Source organism: Saccopteryx leptura, chromosome 1 (genome assembly GCF_036850995.1).
Source record: "Saccopteryx leptura isolate mSacLep1 chromosome 1, mSacLep1_pri_phased_curated, whole genome shotgun sequence".
NCBI classification, from domain to species: domain Eukaryota; kingdom Metazoa; phylum Chordata; class Mammalia; order Chiroptera; family Emballonuridae; genus Saccopteryx; species Saccopteryx leptura.
The window spans coordinates 376,813,328-376,841,270 of NC_089503.1; the positions used below are offsets into that span (position 1 = coordinate 376,813,328).

The window sequence follows — 27,943 nt, forward strand, 5'->3', positions numbered from 1 at the left end:
GGGGCTGCTCCGCCTGCGGGGGCGGCGCGCGGCGGCCGTGGCGGCCGAGGCTGCAGCTGCTGCGGTGCGCGGGGGCCGCGCGTCCGGAGCGCCCGCGGGTCAGATCCGCCGCCCCGGCCGCTGCCGCCGAAGCCATGTACCGCAGCGGCTCCCGCTCTTCGGTCTCCTCGCACCGACCTAAAGAGAGCGGCGGCGGCTGCCCGCGCTCCGGCCGCAGCTCCGGCTCCTCCTCCGGCCCGTCTCGCCGCAGCTCGCCGCCGCCGCCCTCCGGCTCCTCCTCGTCGCGGACCCCGGCTCGCCGGCCCCGCTCGCCTTCAGGGCATCGCGGCCGCCGGGCCTCGCCGTCCCCGCCGCGGGGTCGCCGCGGCTCGCCGTCCCCACCCCGCGGCCGCCGGGCCTCGCCGTCCCCGCCGCGGGGTCGCCGCGTCTCCCCGTCCCCGCCGCGGGCCCGTCGCGGTTCCCCGTCGCCGCCGCGGGGCCGACGACTGTTCCCGCCGGGGCCGGCGGGTTTCCGAGGCAGCAGCCGCGGGGAGTCCCGCTCCGACTTCGCCCGGGACGGCCGCGGAGAGCATCCAGGCGACAGCGGCAGCCGGGTAATCCCATCCTTTGACCGGGACTCGCTCCTTACTTACCCCAGCCCCGTCACCGGGGGGTCTCGCTTCCAGACACCCCTCAGCCCGGCGCCGCCAGGCCTCCAGGCCGGGGTCCCCAAACCTGAGGCCCTGCGGCCCGCGGCGCGCCCGAACCCGGGCTCCTCTGTCAGCCCGGGACTCGTTTGCACAATAAGGACTCGGGACGGCTGGCCGCTTGGCCGGGGCACTGCTCCCGGTCCTGGGAACGGGCTGCGTCCCGCGCTCTGGGCGAGGCGTGGAAAAGTTTGCCAGGCTGAAGGGATCTCCAGACCGTGTGCCTGGTGCTTTTTCAGTAGTGGATGCCTCCTCCGAGTTCCTTGGTTTTGTGTGCCCCCCACCCCCACCCCCACCCCCACCCCCACCCCCACCCCCGTAGACCAGAGCTGTCCCGGATCGCAGAGGAGACGCTGAAATGTCTTTGTGGCGAGTTAGGGTTGCTGACAGCTCGAGTGTGAGCTGGGGGGCTGGCGGAGTTAGAGCTGCTGCTCCTAAATGAAGCGTGCATGCCCCAGCCATTGTACTAACCGCTGCCACTCACCGAGTTATGTCACCGGGTCAGGCTTAGCCCTCCACCAAACACATTCTCTTTAAACAGTCACAACCCTTTGAGGTCAGGCATTTCAAGTTATTCTCCATTCAAGAACAGCTGAGGAACCCAGAGATTTAAGTAACTTAATCAAGGTGACACAGTTCAGTAGAGGTGATACTGTGATTCAGTTCATATCTGCCTGATTCCTGGCACCCATGATTTTTAACCGTTATATATCCCTGCTACAGGGACAGAACTAGAGGTTGAAAAGTTTAGTTTAGACGTAATATTGATTTCTCATCATAAGCATCACTCTAGTAGGGCCTGGTGTTTTGGATTTTTATTTTCAGTTCACCAGTCCTTTTAAAACCGCATGACAAAGTTTCTGTTTCCTTGAGGGGTAACAGTATTGCTCTGGGCACAACAGTATTCACTTATGTGAACTGACTTGTTACTAAGTTAAGATTTTCATAGATGAGTAGCTACTAAGTGTTGGTTACTACAGAGTAAGCAAGAAAAACAGAACACTTGTTTCCAAACCTCCCTTCTCCAGTACACAACCTGTTTGCCAGTCTTTTCTGTCTCAGTAAGTGACATTACCCCTTACTCAGCCCTAAATAGAGATGATCTTCCTTCTTCCAAGCCTGTCCTGTCAGATTTACTTGATCTGTCTAACCTGTTAGCTCTGCCTCCAAAACACAGGTCCACATCACTCTAGTCCAGGGGTAGTCAACCTTTTTATATTTACCATCCACTTTTGTATCTGTTAGTAGTAAAATTTTCTAACCACCCACCAGTTCCACAGTAATGATAGATTTATCAAGTAGGGAAGTAACTTTACTTTATAAAATTTATAAAGCAGAGTTACAGCAAGTTAAAGCATATAATAATAATTTCTTAACCAAGTACTTTATGTCGAGTTTTCACTAAGTTTTTACTATAGTTAGATAAATCTATCTTTTTATTTATACTTTGGTTCTGCTACCGCCCACCATGAAAGCTGGAACGCCCACTAGTGGGCAGTAGGTACCAGGTTGACTACCACTGCTCTAGTCTAAACCCTATTATGTCTTGCCTGGATTATTGTACTAGGCTTCTTTACACTTCCCTCTTGTTATCTTCCAGTTTATTCTGTATCCAACAAGCAAAATGATTTTTCAAACTTTATACATTTGAGAAGTATTTATTGAACATCTACCAGGTGTTAGGTGCAGTTCTGAGTGCCAGGGTCATAACAGTGAGCAAACCAGTTAAAAACTCTGCCTTGGTAGAGCTTATATTCTAGCAGAGGGAGTTGGATAATAAATAAAATAGAGAAGTAAAATGTGTGGCATATTGAATGCCTAGGAAAACAGAGAAGGGAGTTATAATTTTTGATAGCGTAGCCAGGGCAAGTGACTTTTCAATCAAAGACCTGAAGGAGGTGAGGGAAAGAGCATTGTGAGCATCTGGAGGAAGAATGTAGTCAGATCACATCATTCTGCTTGAAATTCTTTTGTGGCTTCTTACTTTATTCTTGAGAATAAAATCCAAATTTCCTAGCTGGCTTCTGCCTCACTTCTCTTCTGTCACTCATATAGTCACAGTGTTTGCCTTTCTGTTGTTACCCAAAACATGCTAAACACAGTACAGAGCTTGCTCTTTTTCCTAAAGCACCCATCTGTTCTTTGCAACACTGACATCTCATCATTCAGGCCTCAGGTTAAGTGGTATCACCTTGGAAGATTCTTCTCTTAACTATCCTATCAGGAGTAGCTCCTTATCTCCAATCTCTTCTGTTTTATGACTTGATAGTACTTATCACTATCAGAAAGTACTTTTCAACTGTTCACCTTTCCTCTTTCACTAGAAATGTATAGGTTCTGAGAGCTGATGTAATTTATTTATCTAGTCCCGTGCCCACTACCAGTAAATGAATGAATGAGAGGTCATTGATTGGTAGTGTTGGAAGTGTGGGCTTTCCTCTAAGAAAACAGTAATTTTTTAAAAAATGCTTTATTTTTGGAGTAGTATCTTACCATAGCCATGTCTCACCTTGTTGGACCACAACTTTTTTTTTTTTTTTTTAAAGGGACAGAGAGAGGGTAGATAGGGACAGACAGGAACGGAGAGATGAGAAGCATCAATCATCAGTTTTTCGTTGCGACACCTTAGTTGTTCATTGTTTGCTTTCTCATATGTGCCTTGCTTTCTCATATGTGCCTTGACTGCAGGCCTTCAATAGACCGAGTAACCCCTTGCTCAAGCCAGCGACCTTGGGTCCAAGCTGGCGAGCTTTTTGCTCAAGCCAGATGAGCCCACGCTCAAGCTGGTGACCTCGGGGTCTTGAACCTGGGTCCTCCGCATCCCAGTCCGACGCTCTATCCACTGCGCCACTGCCTGGTCAGGCAGGAGAACATTTTTGAGTATAGGGATGTATTATATTATGCTTTACTTTTGCAGAGACGCTCTCCTGGTCTGCGTTCTGACTCTTTGGAAGAGAGCTTAAGGATCACTGTTGGCAATGACCACTTCTGTGTCGGCATACCAGAGCGGCGGCGGCTTAGTGATCGACTGGGTTCACCGGTGGATAATCTGGAGGATGTGGACAGGTGGGCTTCATCTGAGGCAGGGTTGTAGCACTGGCTGCAGGCAGAAATGTTATGTTTTCTGAATGATATATTTGACAGACTGGTGCCAGCAGGGAAGTCACGCCTGATGTCAGTACAAAGCATAACATTAAAAAAGGCTTTCTGAGTGGGGAGAGCATATAGCTGAAGACTGTGTTGCTGAAAGAATTATATGGAAGAAAAGACTTTAAAGGTCATCCTGGTGCCACTGGAAGGGGGAAAGCTGAGAGGACATAAACAGAGTCTCTCAGATTAAAAACAGTTGAGATGATATGGATTCTGAAACTCTGTAAGTAGGGATTCCTTCTACGAAGCAAAGTTCTGGACAAAATAGTAAATCTTTCATAGTGCTGTTTTTCTGCTTGTCCAGGCTAAACTATACATTCAGAAAGGATTTAGATAAATTCATGTATGATATATGTATCCATATTAAATATATATGCATTAAAAGAAAGTTAAAGCTCTTTAAAAACATTATTACTTTATAACTATTAAGTGCTGAGGGAGGGGCAAATATACTCCACAGAGTATTAAATATAGATCACAGGTACTAGGAAAGTAAATAATCATATTAGGTGTTTTGTACCTCATAAAAGTAAAAGAGTAAGGGCAGAGTGCAGGAAATGTACTTGGTTTCTGAGAGCAGAGAACTGTGTCTGTGATGGTCCCTGTCCAGCACATTGAGAGTTTTCACAAATAATCAGCAGCAGCAATAAATCAGTGTAGTGTTCTTTCAAACTAAGATTCCATGCAGCGGTACACAGAGCATAGACAGGCAGGTGGGGAACAGCTGGCAAGAAGTCTGAGGACCAATGCTGCCCTTTGGTAATATTTACATACTTCAGAGCTCCAGGGGCTGTTTGATGCACTGAAGTAAGGTACTGCCAAAAGTCACAAAACACTGAAGCTTCTGGAGATAGGGCTTCAGGGTATGTGACTATATGACTTAATTGAGGAAACAGCCCTTGCCCCTCTGGCTGCATCTATTTTAGGAAATGATTGAGTAGGCATTGTGAGTGGGCGTACACGATGTGATTGTCTTCCTTCCTTGCTGAGGTTTTGAGATCACTTCAGCATTAGCATTTCCTCTTGTTAGGCCTAGGGTGTCACCTCCCTTTCCTTGAGCTTCATTATGCGTGTATTCTTCAGATAGTCAATTGTTTTAATTTATAAAATTAAAAATTTCCTCTTAGGGAGTTTGGAGCACTACTTGACTTTCCAGAATCATGTGTTTCAGAGAGAGGTCTTTTTTAGAGAAAGTCAGATTAAGGTTCTAAAAGGAGGTACCAGGACATTTGTTTGACTTTTTGCCCCCGTAACTCTTGCTCAGGTTTGTGTGGATAATTACCATCTACTGAAACCAGGCCATAGCACTGTTGGCATTCTCAGGATGTCTTCTGAAAGTGAGTCCAGTTTTTACTGAAACAGGCCATGTCCATCCTTTGTAGGTTTTTATTTTTTTCCTGTGATCCCAAATTCTTTCTCTTCCCTTTTTGAATCTGTTAAGTAGTTTTTTTTGTTTTGTTTTACATTGACAGAGAGAGAGTCAGAGAGAGAGATGAGAGGGATAGACAGGGACAGACAGGAACGGAGAGATGAGAAGCATCAATCATTAGTTTTTCTTTGCGCGTTGCAACACCTTAGTTGTTCATTGATTGCTTTCTCATATGTGCCTTGACCGCAGGCCTTCAGCAGACCGAGTAACCCCTTGCTCGAGCCAGCAACCTTGGGTCCAAGCTGGTGAGCTTTTGCTCACACCAGATGAGCCTGCGCTCCAGCTGGCGACCTTGGGGTCTCAAACCTGGGTCCTCTGCATCCCAGTCTGACTCTCTATCCTGCGCCACTGCCTGGTCAGGCGAATCTGCTAAGATTTATATCAGCTTCGGGTTATAGCCAGATTGCCACGGTTATCAGTAACCTCACCTTGGCAGCTCTGTATGTGGGACTATAACTTATTCTGAAAAGGGAACATGATCAGGTTGTATGAAGACACTTAGTTTCTTTTTTTTACAGAGACAGAGAGTGAATCAGAGAGAGGGATAGATAGGGATAGGCAGACAGGAACGGAGAGATGAGAAGCATCAATCATTAGTTTTTCGTAGCACATTGCTACACCTTAGTTGTTCATTGATTGCTTTCTCATATGTGCCTTGACCTCGGGCCTTCAGTAGATGGAGTAACCCCTTGCTCGAGCCAGTGACCTTGGGTCCAAGCTGGTGATCTTTTGCTCAAACCAGATGAGCCCGCACTCAAGCTGGCAACCTTGGGGTCTCGAACCTGGGTCCTCTGCATCCCAGTCCGACGCTCTATCCACTGCACCACCGCCTGGTCAGGCCAAATTTTTTAAACTTTAATTATATAGGTACATTCCTTATCGAGGCAGCGCCCACACGTGGTATTTTGTGGTAGAGCCACACTCAAGGGGCCAAAGAGCCACATGTGGCTTGCGAGCCACAGTTTGCCCACTGAGGCCTTAGGGAAAAGACAGAAGCAAACAGCTTTCTTCAGGCCTTTTGGGGACTCAGAGACAAAGAATAGAAAGTTTAGGCTCTGGAGGACCTTTTTTCTCTCTCTCTTTAACAGCTTTACTGAGCCCTAATTCATGTACCATACAATTTATGCATTTAAAGTGTCTAATTCAGTGACTTTTAGTATATTTACAGAGTTGTGCATTCACACCACTATGATTAATTTTAGAACATTTTTATTACCTGCATCCTTAGCTATTAGTCCTCTACACCTTTTGCTGTAGCCCATCACTAACCTACTTTCTATTTCTATGGATTTACTCATTCGGTATATTTCATATAAATAGAAACATATAATATATGATCCTTTGTGACTGGCTTCTTTCACTTAGCATAATGGTTTTTCAAGATTCAGTCATGTAGCAGCATATAACTGTACTTCACTTTTTTTTTTTTTTTTTTCTGAAGCTGGAAACGGGGAGAGACAGTCAGACAGACTCCCGCATGCGCCTGACCGGGATCCACCCGGCACGCCCACCAGGGGCGATGCTCTGCCCACCAGGGGGCGATGCTCTGCCCCTCCGGGGCGTCGCTCTGCCGCGACCAGAGCCACTCTAGCGCCTGGGGCAGAGGCCAAGGAGCCATCCCCAGTGCCCGGGCCATCTTTGCTCCAATGGAGCCTTGGCTGCGGGAGGGGAAGAGAGAGACAGAGAGGAAGGGAGGGGGGGTGGAGAAGCAAATGGGCGCTTCTCCTGTGTACCCTGGCCGGGAATCGAACCCGGGTCCCCCGCACGCCAGGTCGACACTCTACCGCTGAGCCAACCGGCCAGGGCCTCACTCTTTTTTTAATTGCCAATATTTTATTGTAGGTATTTTATTTATTCATTCATTAATGATGAATGGATGGATAACATTTGGGTTGTTTCCATTTTTGGCTATTATGAATAATGATGTTTATTATGAATAATGGCTGAGAACATTGGTGTATAGATTTATTTGTGGATATAATGTTATATGTTTTTTAAGTTGCTTAATGGAATTTGTAAATACAAAAAAAGTAGGGAGTGGTACTGTGAGCCCTGTACACATCACCACCTCCAACAATCATTTTTTGAATAGATAGACCTTATTTTAGGAAAGAGTTGGCCTTAACCAAAGCTTTTAGAGAGAATCTGTCACTGGACTATTCTGAGCTACAGGGGATCAGGTGGCCCTTTTTAGGGCTCACTTTTACTGCAGCCAGTTTTTGCACTTATCCTTTGGGAGACCTAAGAACAGAGGATGAGAACTTCTAAGTAACCTGATTTCTGCCTGTATTTACACGATAATTCATTGTTTTGAGTGTTTTTATGCGTCTTTCATTGTTTTTGCCTCCTTTTGCTAGAGATTGCAAGTCTGGACTGAGACTTTCTGAAAGTCATCTCATTATTTCTAGCTTCTTGGTATTTAGTGCTGGATTATATCTTGGGTTGTTATGCCAGCTGAATGTGGGAGCATGGATGAACTTGCTACTACCGTGTTTCCCCCCAAATAAGAATGTCTTATATTAATTTTTGCTCCTAAAGACACGCTAGGTCTTATTTTTGGGGGAGGCCTTATTTTCAGGGAAACAGGGTACTCACAGAGCCTGTGTTTCTTCCCCTTCACTAATATGGTCAGAGACTTTGTATGGTAGGTGATTTAGCAGTGGAGTTGCTCACCTCATAGACATTACTCTCTGGAAGTAGGTTTGTTTGTGACTGACAAACCTACAAAGTAAAATATTTTACTCCAGTTACATTTGATTTCAGGGATTGTCCTTGGTTTATTCCTATGTTTTCTTATTTCATTTTATATTAAGAACAATAAAATGCCTTAGATATTATTGGGGAAGAGGTGAGTCACAGAGAGCTGGATTCCCACAGGTGGAATTCTTTTAGAAGAAATGATACAGTTTATCCTTGATAGTTTTTCATAAAATTATTTATGGCTGTTCTAAAACTCTGCTGAAATTCTGGGCTGGTGAATAAGAAAAGGCAACTCTGTTATTCTGCTAACTTAGTCCCAGAGACAGGAAAGCAACTATTAAAAAAAATAATTTCTAGAAACCCACAAAAAACAAAAGTAGCTACCAGAAACTTATAGACACAGTAATTACCATTCTTGATGGTAATTCACTCTGGAACGTGAGTGACGTGTAAATTTTTATTCTGATTACTTAAAAGTTGTATGCTTAAAGTGTTAGAAGATCCTTATTAGCCTGACCTGTGGTGGTGCAGTGGATAAAATGTTGACCTGGAATGCTGAGGTTGCTGGTTCAAAACCCTGGGCTTTGCCTGGTCAAGGCACATATGACATTTGATGCTTCCTGCCCCTCCCCCTACTATCTCTCTTTCTTTCTCTAAAATGAATTAAAAAAAAAAAAAAAAAGCCATGGCCTCAAAAAGAAATGTTTGATAAATTAGGCTTCATTAAAAGTAGAAAGTTAAAAAAAATCCTTATTTCTATCTGTGATTTAAATCAGAAACTTTCTTTTTGGGCAGAAGTTCTGTGACCATATGCTCAAAAAGGTTAAGGTTGTTGTGTGTGGTATAAAGCTCTGAGCTGAAAGGACAGATGTCCCATCCTATATTTTTTACCTTTATGTCACAGACCTTTTTACTTCTATGAAATAAAAATAGTGAGCCAAACTCTTCCCTGGGCCCAAGATTAGCAGATGCTTGTGGATATCCAGGCAAGGCAGGAAAGAGAGAAACAATGCAGGCTGTGAGGGAGTTTTATGGTTTTTAATATGTGAGCTAGCAAAACAAAGCATTGGAGAATTTCCTAAAACTTATGAGAAAATCATGTTAGATAGATCAGTAGTTAAAAACATTTTGTTCCTCACAGTGAAATTCCCCTTCTCCAGGTGGAATAGTGTGCAGAACTTGACTAATTAGACAGATAGCGTTGGGGCTAGTAGGGCTCCATGTGGTGGAAGGCCCGGAGCCGTGCAGACTGTGCTTGCCTAGTGTGTCCCTTCCTTTAGGCAGCTCCTGAGCACTGTGGAGCGTAGTTTGAAAGTCAGTGATCTATGCCTGACCAGGCGGTGGCGCAGTGGATAGAGCGTCGGACTGGGATGCAGAAGACCCAGGTTCGAGACCCCGAGGTCACCAGCTTGAGCGCCGGCTCATCTGGTTTGAGCAAAAAGCCCACCAGCTTGAACCCAAGGTCGCTGGCTCCAGCAAAGGGTTACTCGGTCTGCTGAAGGCCCGTGGTCAAGGCACATATGAGAAAGCAATCAATGAACAACTAAGGTGTTGAACGTGCAATGAAAAACTAATGATTGATGCTTCTCATCTCTCTCCGTTCCTGCCTGTCTATCCCTCTCTCTCTCTCTCTGTCTCGGTAAAAAAAAAAAAAAGAAAGTCAGTGATCTGGACTGGTGTTTTTCAAATTGTAAGGTGCTTATAAATCACCTGGAGATCTTATTAAAATGCTGATTCTGATTTAGTATGCCTCAGTGGAGCCTGAGAATTTGTATTTCTAAAAAGTTCCCGGGTAATACTGATGTTGTTGATTCAGACCACACTTGTAGTAGCAAAAAACTACTATAGTATTTAGCTAGTGTGGAGTTGTGTAATGGGGGCTCTTTGTAGTCTGGTAGTGGTGTTTTCACATCTCCCAAACCCTAGCATGATACTCTGCTGCCCCAAAGTCTAGTCGAAGAGATCAGCCTAAGAGCTCTGTCTATTTAGATGAGTATTATCTCCCCTTGGTCAGAAGCTGAAGCTGCTTGTGCATGCCCCTGGGCAAAGAAGGGAGGGGAAATGTTCTGCCTCTATGCATATATACAGATTTGTTCTTGGACTTCATGATTGTCATCTTTTTGTTCTAAGCGTTCTACATCCTTGTCAAATGTTAGTTTCTTTTTTTTTTTTTTTTTTTCTTTTTCATTTTTCTGAAGCTGGAAACAGGGAGAGACAGTCAGACAGACTCCCGCATGCGCCCGACCGGAATCTACCCGGCACACCCACCAGGGGCGGTGCTCTGCCCCCCAGGGGGCGATGCTCTGCCCATCCTGGGCGTCGCCATATTGCGACCAGAGCCACTCTAGCGCCTGAGGCAGAGGCCACAGAGCCATGCCCAGCGCCCGGGCCATCTTTGCTCCAATGGAGCCTTGGCTGCGGGAGGGGAAGAGAGAGACAGAGAGGAAAGCGCGGCGGAGGGGTGGAGAAGCAAATGGGCGCTTCTCCTATGTGCCCTGGCCGGGAATCGAACCCGGGTCCTCCGCATGCTAGGCCGACGCTCTACCGCTGAGCCAACCGGCCAGGGCAAATGTTAGTTTCTTAGCTTTGTCTGGTCTTGCTCTTTACAAGTTCATTATATTCAGTACGTCTTGTCTCTCTCCTCAGGGATGACTTGACTGATGATTCTGTCTTCACTCGAACCTCCCAGTGCTCTCGAGGTCTTGAACGATATATTTCCCGGGAGGAGGGGCCTCTCAGTCCCTTTTTGGGACAGCTTGATGAAGACTACCGAACAAGAGACACTTTCCTGCATCGGTCTGACTATAGTCCCCATATTAGTTGTCATGATGAGATACTGCATGGAACAGAACGGAGCAGAGACAAACTCAAAGGCTCCTACACTCTACGACCGGAGGAGAGGAGCCGGGAGACCAAACGGCCTCGTTACGATGATGCAGATAAGATACACAGCATGGGAAGTGATCACCCAAGTTTTACATCAGGGACTCGCAGCTATCGACAGCGTAGACGGAGTCCAAGCCCTAGATTTCTAGATCCTGAGTTTCGAGAGCTGGACCTTGCCAGGCGAAAACGAGAGGAAGAGGAAGAACAAAGTAGGAGTTTGAGTCAGGAGCTGGTGGGAGTAGATGGTGGAGGCACGAGCTGTCCCATCCCTGGATTATCAGGAGTCCTAACAGCATCCAAGCCAGGATTTTCTTTACATCGGCCTGAGGAAGTATCTGTGATGCCCAAGAAGTCAATTCTGAAGAAGCGGATTGAGGTGGACATGGAGCCTTCTATTCAGGTCTCTGCTACGTTTCTTCTATGGTTTCTTGTTAGTTCCTTGAATATCTGAAAGTCTAGTTACTTATTTGGGGACTCTATCCCTAATGGTATTTTTGTAGTATATGCTGGACCAGCATTGTTATTCCTATGAGCTGCATCTTCTAGAACTCGTCAAGGGAAACTGTAGGTCTCATAATGCATCAGTAGAGGGCTTCTGTTGTCATGTATTTCTAAACAGACATTTTGGAGTCTGTCTATTATATCTGTTTCTCTAAATTGGGTAACCCTATAGGAATCTTTGATTATGAGTTTCTTGGAAATGAAACTTGAAGGGCAAAGGGAGGAAATGATCTGAATTTCCTCCTCTCTCTTTAGAGAGAAGACGAAATATCTGAGTGGTAGGACACTAGACCAGAAATCAGGTGATTCTGGTTCTGGGCCCACTTCTGCTACCAACTTGCTGTGTGATTTTTAGACAAGTCACCTCACCATTCTGAGCTTCAGTATTTTTTCCTCACCTATAAAAAGATGGTCAGGCATGAGCACTAGTTTTTAGCTGTCCTCTTAAGAGCTATAAATTTTTAGGTTTTTTTTTTTTTTTTTTAAGATTTTATTCATTTTAGAAAGGAGAGAGAAAGAGAAAAGAGGAGAGAGGAGAGAGGAGGAAGCATCAACTTCCATATGTGCCTTGACCAGGCAAGCCCAGGGTTTTGAACCAGCAAAGTCAGTGTTCCAGGTCGGTGCTTTATCCAGTGCGCCACCACAGGTCAGGCTGTTTTGGTGGGGTTTTTTTTATTATTATTATTAATGATTTTAGAGAGGAAGAGGGGAGAGACAGACAGAGACATTGATCCATTTCTATATGTGCCCTGATTGGGGATCAAACTAGCCAACCTTTGGTACTGGGATGACACTGTAACCAACCAGGCTATCCAGCCAGGGCTTAAGAGCTGTAAATTTCTGAAGAGGTGCCTGTTGGCACTGAGGGAAGCAAGGGGAGGCTGATCAGTTAGTATTTCAGAGTTTCCTAACTCTGCTTCAACTAAAGTAGCTTTACTTTTTATGTTTTTTTCTTTGGGGATTCATAGAAAACAAGTAAGCTAGGACACCTCTAAAGTTCTTTTGAATTCAGATTCCTTGATAAGGACTACAACAAATGGGAAAAAGTGAGGATTCAATCCAATCTGCCTTATTTCCTGTTTCTCCTTGCCATAGCAGAAACATCTCGAGAGATGGGGACCCAAATCTTGAACCTGGCTAAGGATACTGTTCCTTCCTTTCATCCATACTTATCTTTCCCCTATCCAAGAATACTAAAGCATCTAAGTATTTATCTCAATTGCTAGTTTTCTGAGTTTCTGCATAGAGGCTGTATTGATTTTGTTTGTCTTTGCAGCTTGAGAGTTTTTCCAGCAGTACCACCTCCAGCCAGGATCACCCTCTCTACTCTGGACACCCATCTGTTCCACTCAGTGGTGCTATTGCTGCTTTTGCTTCAGAGATTGAGAACAACAAGGGGACTATGTTAGAGACTACCCTGAAGGAACCTCAGGGCAACCTCTATCAGTGGGGTCACCTCGCTGGTATGCCCAAAGACAACAGTCCACTCAGAGAGAAGTTTGGAAGTTTTCTGTGCCACAAGGAGAAACTGGATATGAAGGCTGAGGGACCTGAGCAACACACAGACTTCTTGTTGCCCCATGAGAGAGCCAGCCAGGATGGCAGTGGTTTTTCTCGCATTCTGAGCATGTTGGCAGATTCTACCAGTACACAGGAAAAAAGGCGACGTAGCTTTCCTGACATTGAGGATGAGGAGAAGTTTCTCTATGGAGATGAAGAAGAGGATTTAAAGGCAGAATCTCCACCAAAGCCCCTTGGGGGTTCTGAGAGTGAAGTCATGAGGCAGCCGGCAAGCTCCCTGCCGTCGTCAGCTCCAGCTGTCAAGCTAGAATCAATGGAAGAGACCAGTCCCGAATATGCCAAGATTCACGACTTGCTCAAGACCATAGGCCTGGATATTGGGGTTACAGAGATTAGTAAACTGGCTGCACGCACACAGGAACGACTTCATGGCAAGAAGCCTTCACGATCCTCCGCTGACCGTCGTTCCTCAGTTGACCGGCACTTTTCAGCAGACCGCTGTTCCTCAGTTGACCGCCGTTTCTCAGCTGATCGGCGTTCCTCAGATCCTCACAGATTGGAGAGCTTGGAGGCACATCATAGCAATACCCACTCCCCAGAGGTGTCTCATCCACATCCAGTCTCCCCTGTAGATCCTTACCTGCTCACAAAAAATAGCCCCCCATTCCTGAAGTCTGACCATCCAATGGGTACTATTGCAGGACCTGAGGTGGTTGACAGTGGGTTTCAGTCATCTGTTGCAGCCAGGTGCCTGTTGCCGGCAGCCCCATCTGCCCCAGTTAGACTTCCACACCCTGCTTCTTTATCTCAGTTTCATGTGCCAAGGGCCTCTCAGTTTGCTGCAGCTCAGCTACCTTCAAACTACCAGGGACTTGCAATTCCCCCTACTTCCTTTGAAGCCTATAGTCACTACATGGCATATGCTGCCTCAAGGTGGCCCATGTATCCCACCTCTCAGTCATCAAAGCACCCTCTACCTGAACCACACAGGGTAATGCCAGCTACCAAACAGGTTACTCGTAGTCGTCCCAATCTCCGTGTGATCCCCACTGTGACTCCTGCTGAGCCCAAGCAGGAGGAGTCAGTGCTCCGCTCAGTTCCTGCTGCCCAAGTGCCTGTTCAGGTGGCCATCCCACCCCTCATAAGGTATAATCCGGAAAAGATCTCCGATGAGAAGAATCGTGCTTCCCAGAAGCAGAAGGTATAATAGCTTTGGGAATTCTGTGCCCAAGTCTTTTATTTCAAATTAAATTTGTATTTGTGTTTTAGAGGAAGCTGAAAAATTTTAAGGCCCTTTAACTTTTAAGTTTTTTGGAAGCTGCCGTCATCATCCTAAGTAATGTATATACCCCCCTTTGTTTTTCTCACATGTTTTATCGTTAAGACTAAAGTCTGGCCCTAGTTCCCACTGTTATTGCTAGACTTTTAAGTTTATTACTCTATTTATAAATGATTTGCCTTAGAACACTATGGGTAGGAGCTGGGAGCCTTGAAGTCCTCAATATGAACTCATCAGGGAGTAAGGAAACTGGGTTGTGTGAAGGAGAATCAATAAACCTGTTTCATCCCAGTCAGTTTGGGGTCCTTTTCCTACACTGATTATGGGGATTAATAGCTAATAACTAGTTGTTACTTGGCAATTAAACCAAGAAATAAGCTTTGCTTGTTCTGGTTTATTTTAGAGTCTCAACACTTTTATGACACTTTTTTAAAAAGTAGTCTTTATGCTGTCATGGTTCATTGGTTTATAGGAAGGGAGCAGTGGCTGGGGCAAAAATATAATTCTAGATGTTTTAGAGCAGTAGGTAAAAATTATGTAGGGACAGGCAATACTAAATAGAAAAATTTTAAATGGAAAAATTAATGCATACTGTTAATTTTTAAAGGTCCTTAATAACTAGCTAGTAACTCACTTTGTTTAGAAACATAAAAATGTAATGTATAAATTTGATTGCTAATAAAATAAGACCTGAGGAGGAAAAAAAAGAAAAATTGGAGGGGCAATTTCATTTTTTTCCACTTTAGGAGAAATTTAGCTAATCCTTGAGAGAACAAAAAAAATCTCTTTATTTTCCACTGTATTTGGATACCCTGAACTTCAGACTTTTCATTTTGTTGAAGTCTTTTGGGAAAGGATGGTTGGTTCAAGAAGGACAAAACCTAAAACTGAAGAGTCACTGTTTGGAGACTGATCATTTTCCATTTACTTCCCTTTATGAACCTAGCACTTAAGTCAGGGCTGATAAAACACAGATTTTTACACTTGCCCATTATAGATAAGCCATATTTGTTTTTTCCATTAGGTGGTAATAATACAGTTGAAAGGTCATGAGGTTTACTTTATGACCTTTGATGTATTACTTAATCTTTCACTTTTCTTGCCATAAAACAGAGATAATGTCATGAGGATTAAGTAAAATATATGTAATGCAGCTAACACAGTGCCTCTCCCATAACATATTAATTTCCTTCTTGAAAGGCTTAGAACTACTAACAGTTGCTGTCAGTAGCATTGGGTTAAAATTAGTGAAGTGCTTCCTGCATAAAAATAATACCTTTTGGGCAATGTAGCTCTGGAAAGGATAATTCTATTCTGGAGCTTGGATCAAAATGAAATATAACCTTCACTATAAAGTCAGAACGTCTGTGTACAGGCATTCAGATATTATCTAGCATGAGGGCTTATGGACAAGTGCAGTAGGAAAGGGAGGATATTAGAGGCTGATGCACGCTCTTTGTAGGTTATTGAAGAGAGGGAAAAGCTAAAGAGTGACCGGGAAGCTCGCCAGAAGAAGATGTACTATCTCAGGATCGAGCTGGAGCGACTTCATAAACAACAAGGTATCAGACACTCCTTTGCATGACTGCCTTCTTGTAGTAACTTGAGTAGGAGACCCAAATGAAGAGCTTTGCGGACTCAGGTTTAGTGACCTGAAGTCTCACTTAGAAGTTTTTTTTTTATATAATTAGACTTGCAGAAAAGTTGCAATCATAGTGTAAATAATTCTCAGGTAGTCTCCATGGCTATTAGCCTTTTACTGTATTTGCTCTATCCCCTTTTTTCTCCCTCAATTTGTGTGTGTAATTTTTCTGACGTCTCTAACAGTAAGTTGTAAATATGATGCTCCTTGTAAATAATTCAGTGTCTACTAACAACAAAGACGACTTGCATAACCATAGTACAGTTATCAAAGTTAGGAAGCTAACTACTCTAATACTGGTCTACTGATATCATTCATATTTCTCCAGTTGTCCAAACAATGTCCTACATCAAAAGAAAATGCAGGGCATGCATTGCATTCAGTTGTCATGTTCTTTTGGTCTCCTTTAATCCATAACAATTTCTGAATATTTGTATTTCATGACATTGACATTTTATAAGAGAAGTCACATATTTTGTAGAATGTCCTTTAATTTTGGTTTGTCTGATGTTTCCTTATTCAATTTAGGTTATGAATTTTTGGCAGGAACTTCACAGAAGTGATACTGAGTTTATATCAAGTGTTGATTTGTCCCATTACTGGTGATGTCAACTTTGATCATTTGGTTAAGGTGGTGCCTGCCAGGTTTCTCCACTGTAAAGTTACTATTTTACCCTTTTTAATTAGTAAGTATATTATAAAGGAGATACTTTGAGACTAAATATTCAGTTGCTCTTCAGACTTCAGCCTACTAGTTTTAGCATTTGTTGATGTTCTTGCCTGAATGAATTGTTATTTATGATGGTTGTAATAGTAATTTTCTAATTTCATCATTCTATCTTTTATTAGTTGGTTTCCTATTGGAAGAAGGAGCTTCCTACCCATTTATATCCATGTGAACTCATGGATTCTTCATTCAATAGATTATAATAAAATGCCTATCATTGTATATTTTCATGCTTAAATTGTCCCAGATTTGGCCAATGGGACCCCTTTAAGTTGACTCATCTGTCCTTTTGAAATGTTCCCGTCATTTTTCAGTACTTCTTTACTTTTTGGCCCGAGAAGATGTTCCATGATACCTCTTTTGAGTCCTTGTCTTCATCTATGCTTTTAAGAATTAACATACACTCCCTGCCTGGATAGCTTAGTTGGTTGGAGCGTCATCTGGAAGTGCAGACGTTACCAGTTTGATCCCCTGTCAGGGCATATACAGGAACAGATAGATGGATGTTCCTGTCGTACTCTCTCTCTCTCTCTGAAAAAGCAATCAATAAAAAGTTTTTTAAAAAATAATTAACATACACCCTGAGGAAAGAATATAACAAGGTTTCTAAATACTGCAGCTTGGTGATAGCATGGAAAAACAGAGTGGGAGAAGATATTTCTTCTGTTTGGATTTGGACTATGTAGGGATAAGAATCTTAGTTATTAATCCTGTGAGGATTAATTTATGAGGATCTGCCATTTGGATAGGAGATAGCATTAGGTGAGCCTAAGGCAAAACTTAAAACTCAAGGTAGGCATTTGTGAAGGGTCCTTAAATCAGATAAAGTCAAATATGTGACTGAATTTTTTTTATTCATTTTAGAGAGGAGAGAGAGTGTGTGTGTGTGAGAGAGAGAGAGAAAGAGAGAAAGGGGGGAGGAACAGGAAGCATCAACTCCCATATGTGCCTTGACCAGACAAGTGCAGGGTTTTGAATCTGCGACCTCAGTGTTCCAGCTCGACTCTTGATCCACTGCGCCACCACAGGTCAGGCCTGTGACTGAATTTTGCTTTCTGAATAATCCTTTGCTGTTCTGAAGAGGACAGCTACTAGATTCATACATACAACATTTATAAACCTTCTTAGAGAACACATGCACACAAACTTGTATCTACCATTTTGGGGATTCATGGAGCCCCTGAAGCCTGTCTGTAGATCCTCAGCTAATAACCCCTACAAGAAAAATAATGTAATCACTCATCCTTTACCACCATAGAAGCTTCACCTAAACCAGCCCACGTGGAAAGAGAGTCCCACTTGCTTTTAAAAAGTTTTATGGGAAAAGATTTTGTGACCATAAACTCTTAAGCGATTATTACTTATGGCTGAAAAACAGTTTGTCTTAACTTCTTTTCCTTGTGTTTCTTTCTGTTGATATTTGACAACTCAGGGGAAATGCTGCGCAAGAAACGAAGGGAGAAGGATGGCCACAAAGACCCGCTCCTGGTGGAAGTGAGTCGGCTTCAGGATAACATTATGAAGGACATTGCAGAACTTCGGCAAGAGGCAGAAGAGGCCAAAAAGAAGCAATCTGAACTGGACAAAGTGGCTCAGATCTTGGGAATTAACATTATGGATAAATCCCAGAAATCTTCAAATGACAGCAAAGAGCCTACAGAGAGGCCTGGGAAAGCAGAAAAATCTAAGAGCCCAGAAAAGCTATCATCGTATTCAAACTCTTCTTCAAACAGCAAGGTAAAAACTGAACTTTTTCATTTCTCGTATATATATATTTTTAAATTTTCATGGACTCCTAGAGAAGCTTTCTAACTAACCATTTTCTTAGCTCCTTTTCTAGCCTGTTCTTACTCTTGTTAGAGTTTTATAAAGCCTAGATCAGCTCATGATACTGTCCAGAATTTTAGCAGTTCCCCATTGCTAACAAAGTAGAATCCCACTCTTCAGAATATATTACTTTGCTTCTTTTTTTTTTTTTTTCTTTTTGTATTTTTCTGAAGCTGGAAACGAGGAGAGACAGTCAGACAGACTCCCGCATGCGCCCGACCGGGATCCACCCTGCACGCCCACCAGGGGCAACGCTCTGCCCACCAGGGGGCGATGCTCTGCCCCTCCGGGGCGTCGCTCTGCCGCAACCAGAGCCACTCTAGCGCCTGGGGCAGAGGCCAAGGAGCCATCCCCAGTGCCCGGGCCATCTTTGCTCCAATGGAGCCTTGGCTGCGGGAGGGGAAGAGAGAGACAGAGAGGAAGGAGGGGGGGGGGTGTGGAGAAGCAAATGGGCGTTTCTCCTATGTGCCCCGGCCGGGAATCGAACCCGGGTCTCCCGCACGCCAGGCCGACGCTCTACCGCTGAGCCAACCGGCCAGGGCTACTTTGCTTCTTTATAAGATGCATTTCATTCTATCATGCTTAAAACATGACTTAGAGCATGTCTATTCTCGTGCCTGTCTCTTCCAGTAAATGAGAGATTCTTGAAAATAAGAGTATAACTTATTTATCTTTGTGTTTGCCAAGGAATCCATATGTCTAGTATACAGTAGATGCTCAGTTAATGTTTGGGGGATAGAGAAGAGGATAATCTGTCTTCTCTATCAATCAAATTTTAATTATTCCATGTCCTCCTGGGAGAGTTATCTTTCTCAACCAGGTAAGACTCTACTGTTTTATACCAGGGTCATTGAGTTCAGGGCCTTTAATGAGAGAAAAACTTGTGGTCTGGTCCTTTGTAGTTGAGTTATACATTGTTTGGGGTTCTGTTTATACACCAAATCCATGATAGTTTATCATCTTTATTTGAGTGAGTCTTCATGTTTTCTGAAGCTAAGAGGGATATGTTGCAATTTGGTTTTCATTTCAGCAATAAGGAACATTGTGTTTATAACCTCTCTTTTCTTACCTGTTCTTGGTATTTCTCCCCTTTTTTTTTTTTTTTTTGTATTTTTCTGAAGGTGGAAACAGGGAGGCAGTCAGACAGATTCCCGCATGCCCCCGACTGGGATCCACCCGGCATGCCCACCAGGGGGTGATGCTCTGCCTATCTGGGGCATCGCACTGTTGCAACCAGAGCCATTCTAGTGCCTGAGGCAGAGGCCACAGAGCCAACCCCAGCACCCGGGCCAACTTTGCTCCAATGGAGCCTCGGCTGCGGGAGGGGAAGAGAGAGACAGAGAGGAAGGAGAGGGGGAGGGGTGGAGAAGCAGATGGGTGCTTCTCCTGTGGTTCCTGGCCGGGAATCGAACCCGGGACTCCTGCACGCCAGGCCAACGCTCTACCACTGAGCCAACTGGCCAGGGCCTTTTTTTTTTTTTTTTTTTTTTTGCCTCTCTTTAAAATATATATTTGGTTTTCTGTTTTCTATTAATTTCATAAAAATAAACACATTTTCATAATTTCATTCACCTAGAAAGAACTGTTATTAGTAACTTGGTGTATATTATTCCAAATACTTTTCTTTTGCTTATTAATTAACTTAACAAATATTTACTAATCTCCAAGAAAGTGCCAGGCACTATTCTGGATATGGGAAGTATAGCAGTGAACTATATAGACAAGGTTCTTATTCCTTAGTCACATCAAATAGGAGAAGACGGAGAATAAATAAACAAGTTTTGGGTTAGGTAATGACAAGTACCTAAAAAAAGAAAACAGGATAAAGAAGATAGAGTAGTTAGGAAAAGTCTTTTGGATAAGGTAACATTTCATATTCTATGCCTATTCACGTATCTTTATTGATTATTCAAATGTACATACTTTTCTCAGTATATAATGAACATCTTTCAATGTCAATAAATAGACTTCTCTAATTATATATATATATATTTTTTTTTTTAAATTCAGTGAGAGAAGGGGAGACAGAGACAGACTCCCGCATGTGCCCCCACTGGGATCCACCCAGCAAGCCCACCTGGGGGTGATGCTCTGCCCATCTGGGGTGTTGCTCCATTGCTCAGCATCCGAGCTCTTAGTTCCTGAGGCAGAGGCCATGGAGCCATCCTCAGTGCCCAGGGCCAACTCACTCCAATCTACCCATGGCTGCAGGAGGGGAAGAGAGAGAGAAAAGCAAGAGGGGTGGAGAAGCAGATGGGCACTTCTCCTGTGTGCTCTGACTGGGAATCAAACCCGGGACATCCACATGCCAGGCCGATGCTGTACCACTGAGCCAACTGGCCAGGGCCACTGCTAGTGACTCTTAAATAAGACTGTAGTAGGGAAAGATTTCTTTGAAGTGCTAATTGTTTCCCTTTCTCTATCCTGTCTTCCTTTTCCCACCAGTCAATATTACAGGTGCCCAGTTTTCTGATCTTGTCTACTGTAGAACTTCATGCATATTTACCCACTCTTTGTTCCAAAATTATCTTTTTTCTGTTCCTCATTCTCCAACATTGACCAAATTCTTATTTTCTAAGTGTCTTATTCCCAGCTTACTGACATATGAATTCATATTAAAGTATTTATTATTATTATTTTATTGATTTTTACATAGAGGGGAGAGAGAGAGAGAAATAGGGGGGAAAAGTGGGAAGTATCAACTCATAGGAGTTGCTTCCCATATGTGCCTTGACCAGGCAAGCCCAGGGCTTCGAACCGGCGATCTCAGCGTTCCAGGTCAACGCTTTATCCACTGCCCACCACAGGTCAGGCTAAAATATTTATTACTAACTTAATATTTGGGAGTTTATAGATTTTAAAAGAGGATTTATGTTAACTCAGAGGTGTTCAGTTGGTAGTATAAAATACCAATGGTGGTATTTTAGGCAATTAGAAACATTTTACCCAGATTACTTTAGTCATCCTACATAGACTAATGTCTGCTTTTATACAAGGTCAGCCCCGCTCTCCAGTGTTCCAAAACAGTATGTGTTTGTGATAAGTGAGTTCACTGTCATCTGTTCTCTGCATTTGTATAACCTGTCAATTACCTTTTCAATTTGGTTTTTCTTCTCTCCATAGTTGTCATTATGATTTTTAAATTTAACTTTTGAATTTAATTGCATAGGTAATGCTTTCAGCATCTACCAAAGGGAATACATTAGAAACACTCTTATCCATTCTTGTTCTCTACTTCCCCTCTCCAGAAGCAACCAGCATTTCCATTATCTTGAATATTATTTTAGATATTTTAGGATATGTAAATAAATATATTGCCATTGTGATTTATTCTCCATGAAAAGATAGCACCATGGAGTCTATAATTAGTTCTGTTTGAGCCTTATAGACAGATTTCTTGTGGGGTTTTCCCAGTTTATGCACCTTTAGGCACTGAAAATATAACCCTACAAGCCTACTTCTATAATTATGATAAGTGTCTTGCTTTTTCTGAGAGAAGACAGATCTAGACTGCCTTAAATTCCTCCTAAGTGCAGGTTTTTTTCCCTCTAGGACTCAAAAATAAACAGTGAGAATTCTCATACTAAGAGCCCCAAGCCTGCAGAGAGTCCCCAGCCAACTACTAAGCAATCTGATCAACCCATTGCTGCCTATGAGTATTACGATGCTGGCAACCACTGGTGCAAGGACTGCAATACCATCTGTGGGACCATGTTTGACTTCTTCACCCACATGCACAATAAGAAGCACACACAGGTAGGTACCCTGCCCTCTGTTATTTCTACTCTCATCCTCTTTCCCCTTAAACTTCTGTAACCCCATCTGCATTACAAAGCTGGCAAATGAAACATTCTCATATGGGCAGGAGCCCCAATATGAAGAGCCAAGAGATAGCAGCAAAGGAGACACCATCCCCAGGGCTCAGTCCAGGGGACTTGCCTGTAACTAAACACCATGACAAGTGTAAGTGAGGCTTCAGCCTCTTTTGATTCCTTGAGAACCTGATTATTTGTTTCATTTTATCGATTGCTGGTACTTGCTCTAACATGTGTTTACCTTTTCCACAGGTGATTTCCGTTTAAACAGTTGGCAGAGTGGGTGGGGGTGGGAAGCTGGGGGCTTCTGGTCCCCTGGTACGTGGGGAGAAAAAGAAAAGAAAAGTGGGTCGTTGAGTTTATAGTGCTGTTGTGTGAGCACCTCTGCCTCTTGCAAATAGACACTGGATCCCTACAACAGACCTTGGGCTTCAAAGACCCAGAGTGAGACCAAGCAAGAGGCTGTAAAGCGCACTGACAAGATAACTGTTCCCTCAAAAGGTATGTTTCCTCCCTGCCTTTTTGTTTCCTTATATTCAGCCAAGGAGCAGGTGTTCCTGAACTCTAAGTTGCTAGGAAGCAGTATAGGGTGAGACATAAACACTTTTTGACAAAGCTATAAGAATGCCTTCTCTGTGCAAAACAGTGTACTAGGTCCTAAAGAAATACAGTGCTGTATAAGACAAGAATGCCCTCTCCCTATATGGCCAAAAATCTGACAGATATTAAACATATGTATACCACTTTAAAATATAATTTTGTTACTGACTTAGGTACTAAAACTTTTTATTTGAAATTCAGGTAAAAAGAAGAATAAGAGGTACACTAATTTAACTGCTTTTTCAACTTAGAAATATTTTTGAATAGTCATTATTAAGGGGATAAGTTGAGAAGTAGAAAGTTTCTTTGTCTTTCAACTTCTCAATGTCTTAACCTTCTTAAATAGTCAGTGCTGTTAAAGTCTTGAGATCTGAAGAAGATAGGCGATTCCTGAGTAATTAGTACCAACATAAGAGATCCTCATACAAATGGTGCTGGGCTAACTAGTAGAGAGTATAGTTTTTAAATCTCCTAAAATACTTAGTGCTAGTTGGAGTTTGAGGAGAATTGGCAACAGAAATGAATCTGGCGCAGGAAACTCCTGCATATTCCAGATAGTGTGCCCAGGAGGTAAAAGGCATAGTGATCCTGTGTTCAAACTTTAAGTTGGGAAGACTGCCATTGTAATTCATCTAAATGCAATTTCAGACTCAAAAGTGGGCAAGGTCTCCTTTACCATTAGCCATGTTACTGCAAAGGGGAAATAGAATATCCTTTGGTTGCAGTCATACTGGATTTAAATGACTTATTTTCCTGACTCTCTTCCACTTCTTCTAGGCTCTGAGTTTCTGATTCCCATCACTGGATATTACTGCCAGCTGTGTGAGGAATTTTTGGGGGATCCAATTTCTGGAGAGCAACATGTGAAGGGTCACCAACACAATGAGAAATATAAGGTTGGTCTTTTAGTAGCCTGTGGAGTTTCCCACTTTCTGCAGTAATCCTTTGACTTTGTCAGACAATTAGAAAGCCAGAAAAAGTCATTAATATTTCAAATTCCACATAATCACTAGGAAGTTCTCAATTCTAGTGATAGATGCTGACATCATAGAACCATCTGCATTCTTGAGGAACATGACTTCTAGAGATTAGTGGAGCCAAGATTTTCTTTTAAAGTATTTTGACCAATTGTTGAGCCTTTATCTTTTTTCTTCCCAGAAATATGTGGTTGAAAACCCATTGTATGAGGAGCGGCGGAATCTGGACCGCCAAGCTGGCTTGGCTGTGGTCCTGGAGACAGAACGGCGGCGTCAGAATGAGCTAAAGCGCAAACTTACTGAGAAACCAAAGGAAGAGAAGAAAGAAAAAAAGACAAAGATCATGAAAGAAGATGACAAGGTCTCTGAGGAATTAGGGGACCAACTCTCTGAGGGTGGGAACTCCCCTGAAAAGGCGGAAAACAAGAGTAAGGGTAGCATCAGACTCCAATTAAAAGAAGAAGTAAAGAAAGAATCATCAGCATCTTCTTCTTTTGGAAAATTCAGCTGGAAGAAGCCGGAAAAAGAGGAGGAAAAAAATTCAGTGGCCCAAAGTATCCCCAAGGAAGAGATTGTGGAAAGCAGTAAGGACAAAGAGGATGGCAAGGCTGAAGCTGGGAAGGCAAAGCCCATCAAAATCAAGCTCTCTGGGAAAACTGTTGTTGCTCATACTAGCCCTTGGATGCCTGTTGTGACCACTTCAACCCAGACTAAGATCCGACCCAACCTACCTATCCCATCCACAGTGCTCCGCAAGTCAGGGGCTGCCACAGTCAGCAAGCCGGCTCCTCTTAACACCTTTTTATCCATCAAGTCCTCTGGAACCACTGCTAAGCCTTTGCCAGTGGTTAAAGAGTCTTCATCTGATCTCCTCTTGCCTCCCGACATCATCTCCAAAGCATTTGGAGGGGAAGAGGTGATTCTAAAAGGGTCTCCAGAGGAAAAAATGGTGCTGGCTGAAAAGAAGGAGCCATCCCATATACCTGAACAAATGCTCCCACCTCCTCCACCACCTCCTCCACCACCACCACCACCACCACCACCACCACCCCCAGTTATACCTCATCCAGCTGCAGCTACCCCCTCTCCTGCTCAAACAAAGGCTATCTTGGCTCCAGTAAAATCAAACCCAACTGTATCTCACACTCTCAGCCCTGGCTTCTTAGGTCCTAAGATTTTGAATCCAGTGTTGCCAGTAGCCATCATGGCCTCAGCACAGCCAACTGCCATTCCTTCTGATGAGACAGCTCCTGGGGTGAGTGAGAGTGACCGGGACCAGACCTTATTCTCTGTGTTAGTGCGTCCACCACCTCCCCTCTCAAGTGTGTTCAGTGAACAAGCCAAAAAGGTGGAAAAGCGCAATTCGTGCTTAGCAACAGCCAATGCTAAGGACCTGTATGACATATTCTATAGTAGTGGTGGAAAGGGGGCCCCAGAGACTAAGCTGAGTGGTGGTTCATTGGCCAATGGGGAAAATAGCAATTTCTCTAGACTCGAAAGCTCAGACACATTTTCCACTTCTACTTTGAACAGCAGTGCATCCCAGGAGGAGTTGCCTTCAGACAGAAGCTTGGTTTCTGCTCCTTCAGGTGGAAACCCTAAAAAACACATTGCAAAACCTATAGTGTCCCTAGGGAAATGGTCAGTGGTAGAACATACAGACTCAAAGAGCAGAGGCAGCAGCTATGGCTTCCTACAGCCTCTGACACGGCTGTGCCAAAGCAAGCGTTACGAAACTGTTACTCCGAAGACAGACACTTTGGCTCTGTGGACTTCTGGCTCCTTCCAGAGTGACACTAATAGGAATATATCTCCAGAGGGAAAAAGTGAGCCTGACCTGGGAGAGCCAGGGCCACCAGGTACAGAGCCAGCCCCTCAGCTGTCAGATATACATTGTAATACCATGGAATCTCAGAAGTTGGTAGAAACCCATCTTATGGAACCTGGTAACAAGGATGAGGAAAGGCAAGAGCTTCACCAGTCTAAGGAGTGTGGAAAAAGTGAGATAGAGACAAACACTGAACTAAAAGAAAGAAGAACAAAGCTTTCTGAGAGGATGGTAGGAAAGGAAATAGGTATCAGTGTTGGGCCCAATAACATGGAGGATTCTAATTTGAACCATAGGAACAGATATATGTGGGAGGGAAAAATAGAGCAGCCCAAGTTACACATGACTGACAAAAAGACTGAACAGTCTAAGAAATTGATGTCAGGAAGTGAAACTCAAAGTAAAGTAGTGATTGAATTGAGTGCACAGGCTCTCTCTTCCACAAAGGCAAAAATAGACTCATTTCCGCCAGAAGCTAAGTCTTTACTCCAGAATCCACACGACACAGCTGTGAAAATGTCTGCTCCAGAATTGCTCCTTCACTCCCCAGCCAGATCCGATACGTGTTTAGCAGATAGTGCACAGAAGCAAGGAGTTTTAACTGGTGGTGAGGAACGCCTAGAAAATTCAGCTCCAGAATCAGCTTCCAGAGCTTCTAGGTACAGAAGCCTCAAACTCAAAAGAGAAAGATCAAAAGACCTTCAGGGTAAACTGGTCTATGAACTGGCTGTTTGGGATGAGAACAAGAATCCAGAGACCTGGGTGAGCCCAGAGAAACCAGAAGCAGAAGCTCTGGAGCTACAAGCTGTCCATCCAGAATTAACAGTGACAATGGAAAGCAAGGCCTTAGAAGACTTTAAAGTTACAGGTTTGAAAGTAGAAGAGCTTGCTGCCATGGAGAAACGGAGGGATATGGGTGTTGAATTCTGCAATACTCAGCCAGACCCAGCACACAGATCTTCAACTGACCTGTCTCAGAAAATGTGTGAAAAAAATTCTACATCATCTGTCGGATGTAATCCCTCCACTGTCACTGACTTTGAATCAATCCCATCCTTTTCTGTGTTTCCATTAGATTCTTCCAAAACCCTGGTGCTTAACTTTGGAGCAGAGGGTGAACAAAATTCATCTAATCCCAGAAGTGGGAGGATCATTCCTAACATTTTGAAAACTGGACTTCCTATAGAAAATATTGACCTTGGTCTGGGAAGCCTAGAAGGAACACACCAGGCCCTTGACCTATTAGCAGGAGGAATGATGCCTGAAGAAGTAGAAGAAACTTCTCAATTAGAGAAACAAGATTCACTGGGTTTGGAATCGGAACCAGTTAACCCTGCAGGTCTTGGACCATCTCCTTGTCTTCCAGATCTTGTTGACTTTGTCACACGGACATCTGGAATTCAAAAAGAGAAGTTATATTCTCATCTCTCTATGCCAGATGACCCTCCTGAGTGCAGTTCCTTGGAGATGGGACCACTACAACTAGAAATAGTGAATACATCCATCACAGAAGTAGCAATTCCTCAAGTAGATGAGGACAACGACAACCCTTTGAATTTGGTAAAGTCTTTGGCTCCAGGGTCCCCTACAAGGGAGCAGGTAGGTGGAGGCAATATTGGCCCTCAGGAATTACCCGCACAAGAAGCTGCAGTCGATGCCATCCAGGACCACACAGAATCCAGTGTTCACAACTAAATAAATATCCAGAGCTACTTGTGGATGAATCAGATTGGCTTCTAGGAATCAGGTGCCCAGATGACCCAGGACTCTGGCTATCTCATCTGGAACCTACACCATGAGATGCAGTCAGCATTTTATAGCAAATGTTCATGGAAGCTAAAAAATGTACCTCCTTTCCTTTTTTCCTTTTCTCCTTAAGATAGACAAATCAATCATACTTTCTATACATATCTGTAAAAAAAAAGTATTTTATGTTAATTTTTTTGCCAATTTATTTTCTCATACTTTGTCATTAAAAGCAAATGTCTATCTGGCTCACCACATAGTGTGCTTTGATTGTATTTTGCCTTTGGCTATGCCTTTTCTGGAATGTGAGGGAGGAGGAAGACAGATTACTTCTCCAAATGCTGTGTTGTATCCCCACCTAATTTTCTGGGCAGCTTGATGGTTCTCTGGGAGAAACACCAGAAAGCCTGCAGAAATGGAAAACTGATGAAGGAAGGATTGTTCACCTCTTAGGCTTCCATTTGGAGGGCCTGCCTTAACATTGTTTGAAATGCAGCGTGAGTAGCTCTTTTGTTTTACTTGTGGCATGTCAACCCCCATACTTTCTCCATTCTGTTGCTTTGCTTGAAATGGTCCCGCTAATCCACAAATGTGTTTGGAAATGGCCTTGGGAAACATGGAAGAAAATC

General features: G+C 43.7%; 1 protein-coding gene across 2 annotated transcripts; it reads left to right on the forward strand.

Moving 5' to 3' along the window:
- Nucleotides 1-27,568, forward strand: ZNF318 (zinc finger protein 318). Of its 2 annotated transcripts, XM_066359358.1 has the most exons (10): nucleotides 1-593; nucleotides 3,604-3,752; nucleotides 10,612-11,251; nucleotides 12,629-14,074; nucleotides 15,615-15,714; nucleotides 17,954-18,258; nucleotides 21,901-22,104; nucleotides 22,565-22,664; nucleotides 23,541-23,659; nucleotides 23,922-27,568. In XM_066359358.1, exons 1-10 carry the CDS (start codon nucleotides 135-137, stop codon nucleotides 27,261-27,263), a joined length of 6,864 nt encoding a protein of 2,287 aa, XP_066215455.1. In that variant the 5' UTR covers nucleotides 1-134; the 3' UTR covers nucleotides 27,264-27,568. The 2 variants fall into 2 exon arrangements, with proteins under 2 accessions (XP_066215455.1, XP_066215456.1); XM_066359359.1 differs by lacking the exons at nucleotides 1-593; nucleotides 3,604-3,752 and adding an exon at nucleotides 3,862-4,059.
- The last annotated feature ends 375 nt before the right edge of the window (nucleotides 27,569-27,943 follow it).

What these genes read in the sequence shown, in the direction of transcription:
- ZNF318 (XM_066359358.1), top strand. Translation starts at nt 135, where the DNA reads ATGTACCGCAGCGGCTCCCGCTCTTCGGTCTCCTCGCACCGACCTAAA. An exon ending in CAGGCGACAGCGGCAGCCGG is followed by an intron (nt 594 to 3,603) that starts GTAATCCCATCC and finishes TTACTTTTGCAG; the next exon opens with AGACGCTCTCCTGGTCTGCG. An exon ending in ACAATAAGAAGCACACACAG is followed by an intron (nt 22,105 to 22,564) that starts GTAGGTACCCTG and finishes TCTTGCAAATAG; the next exon opens with ACACTGGATCCCTACAACAG.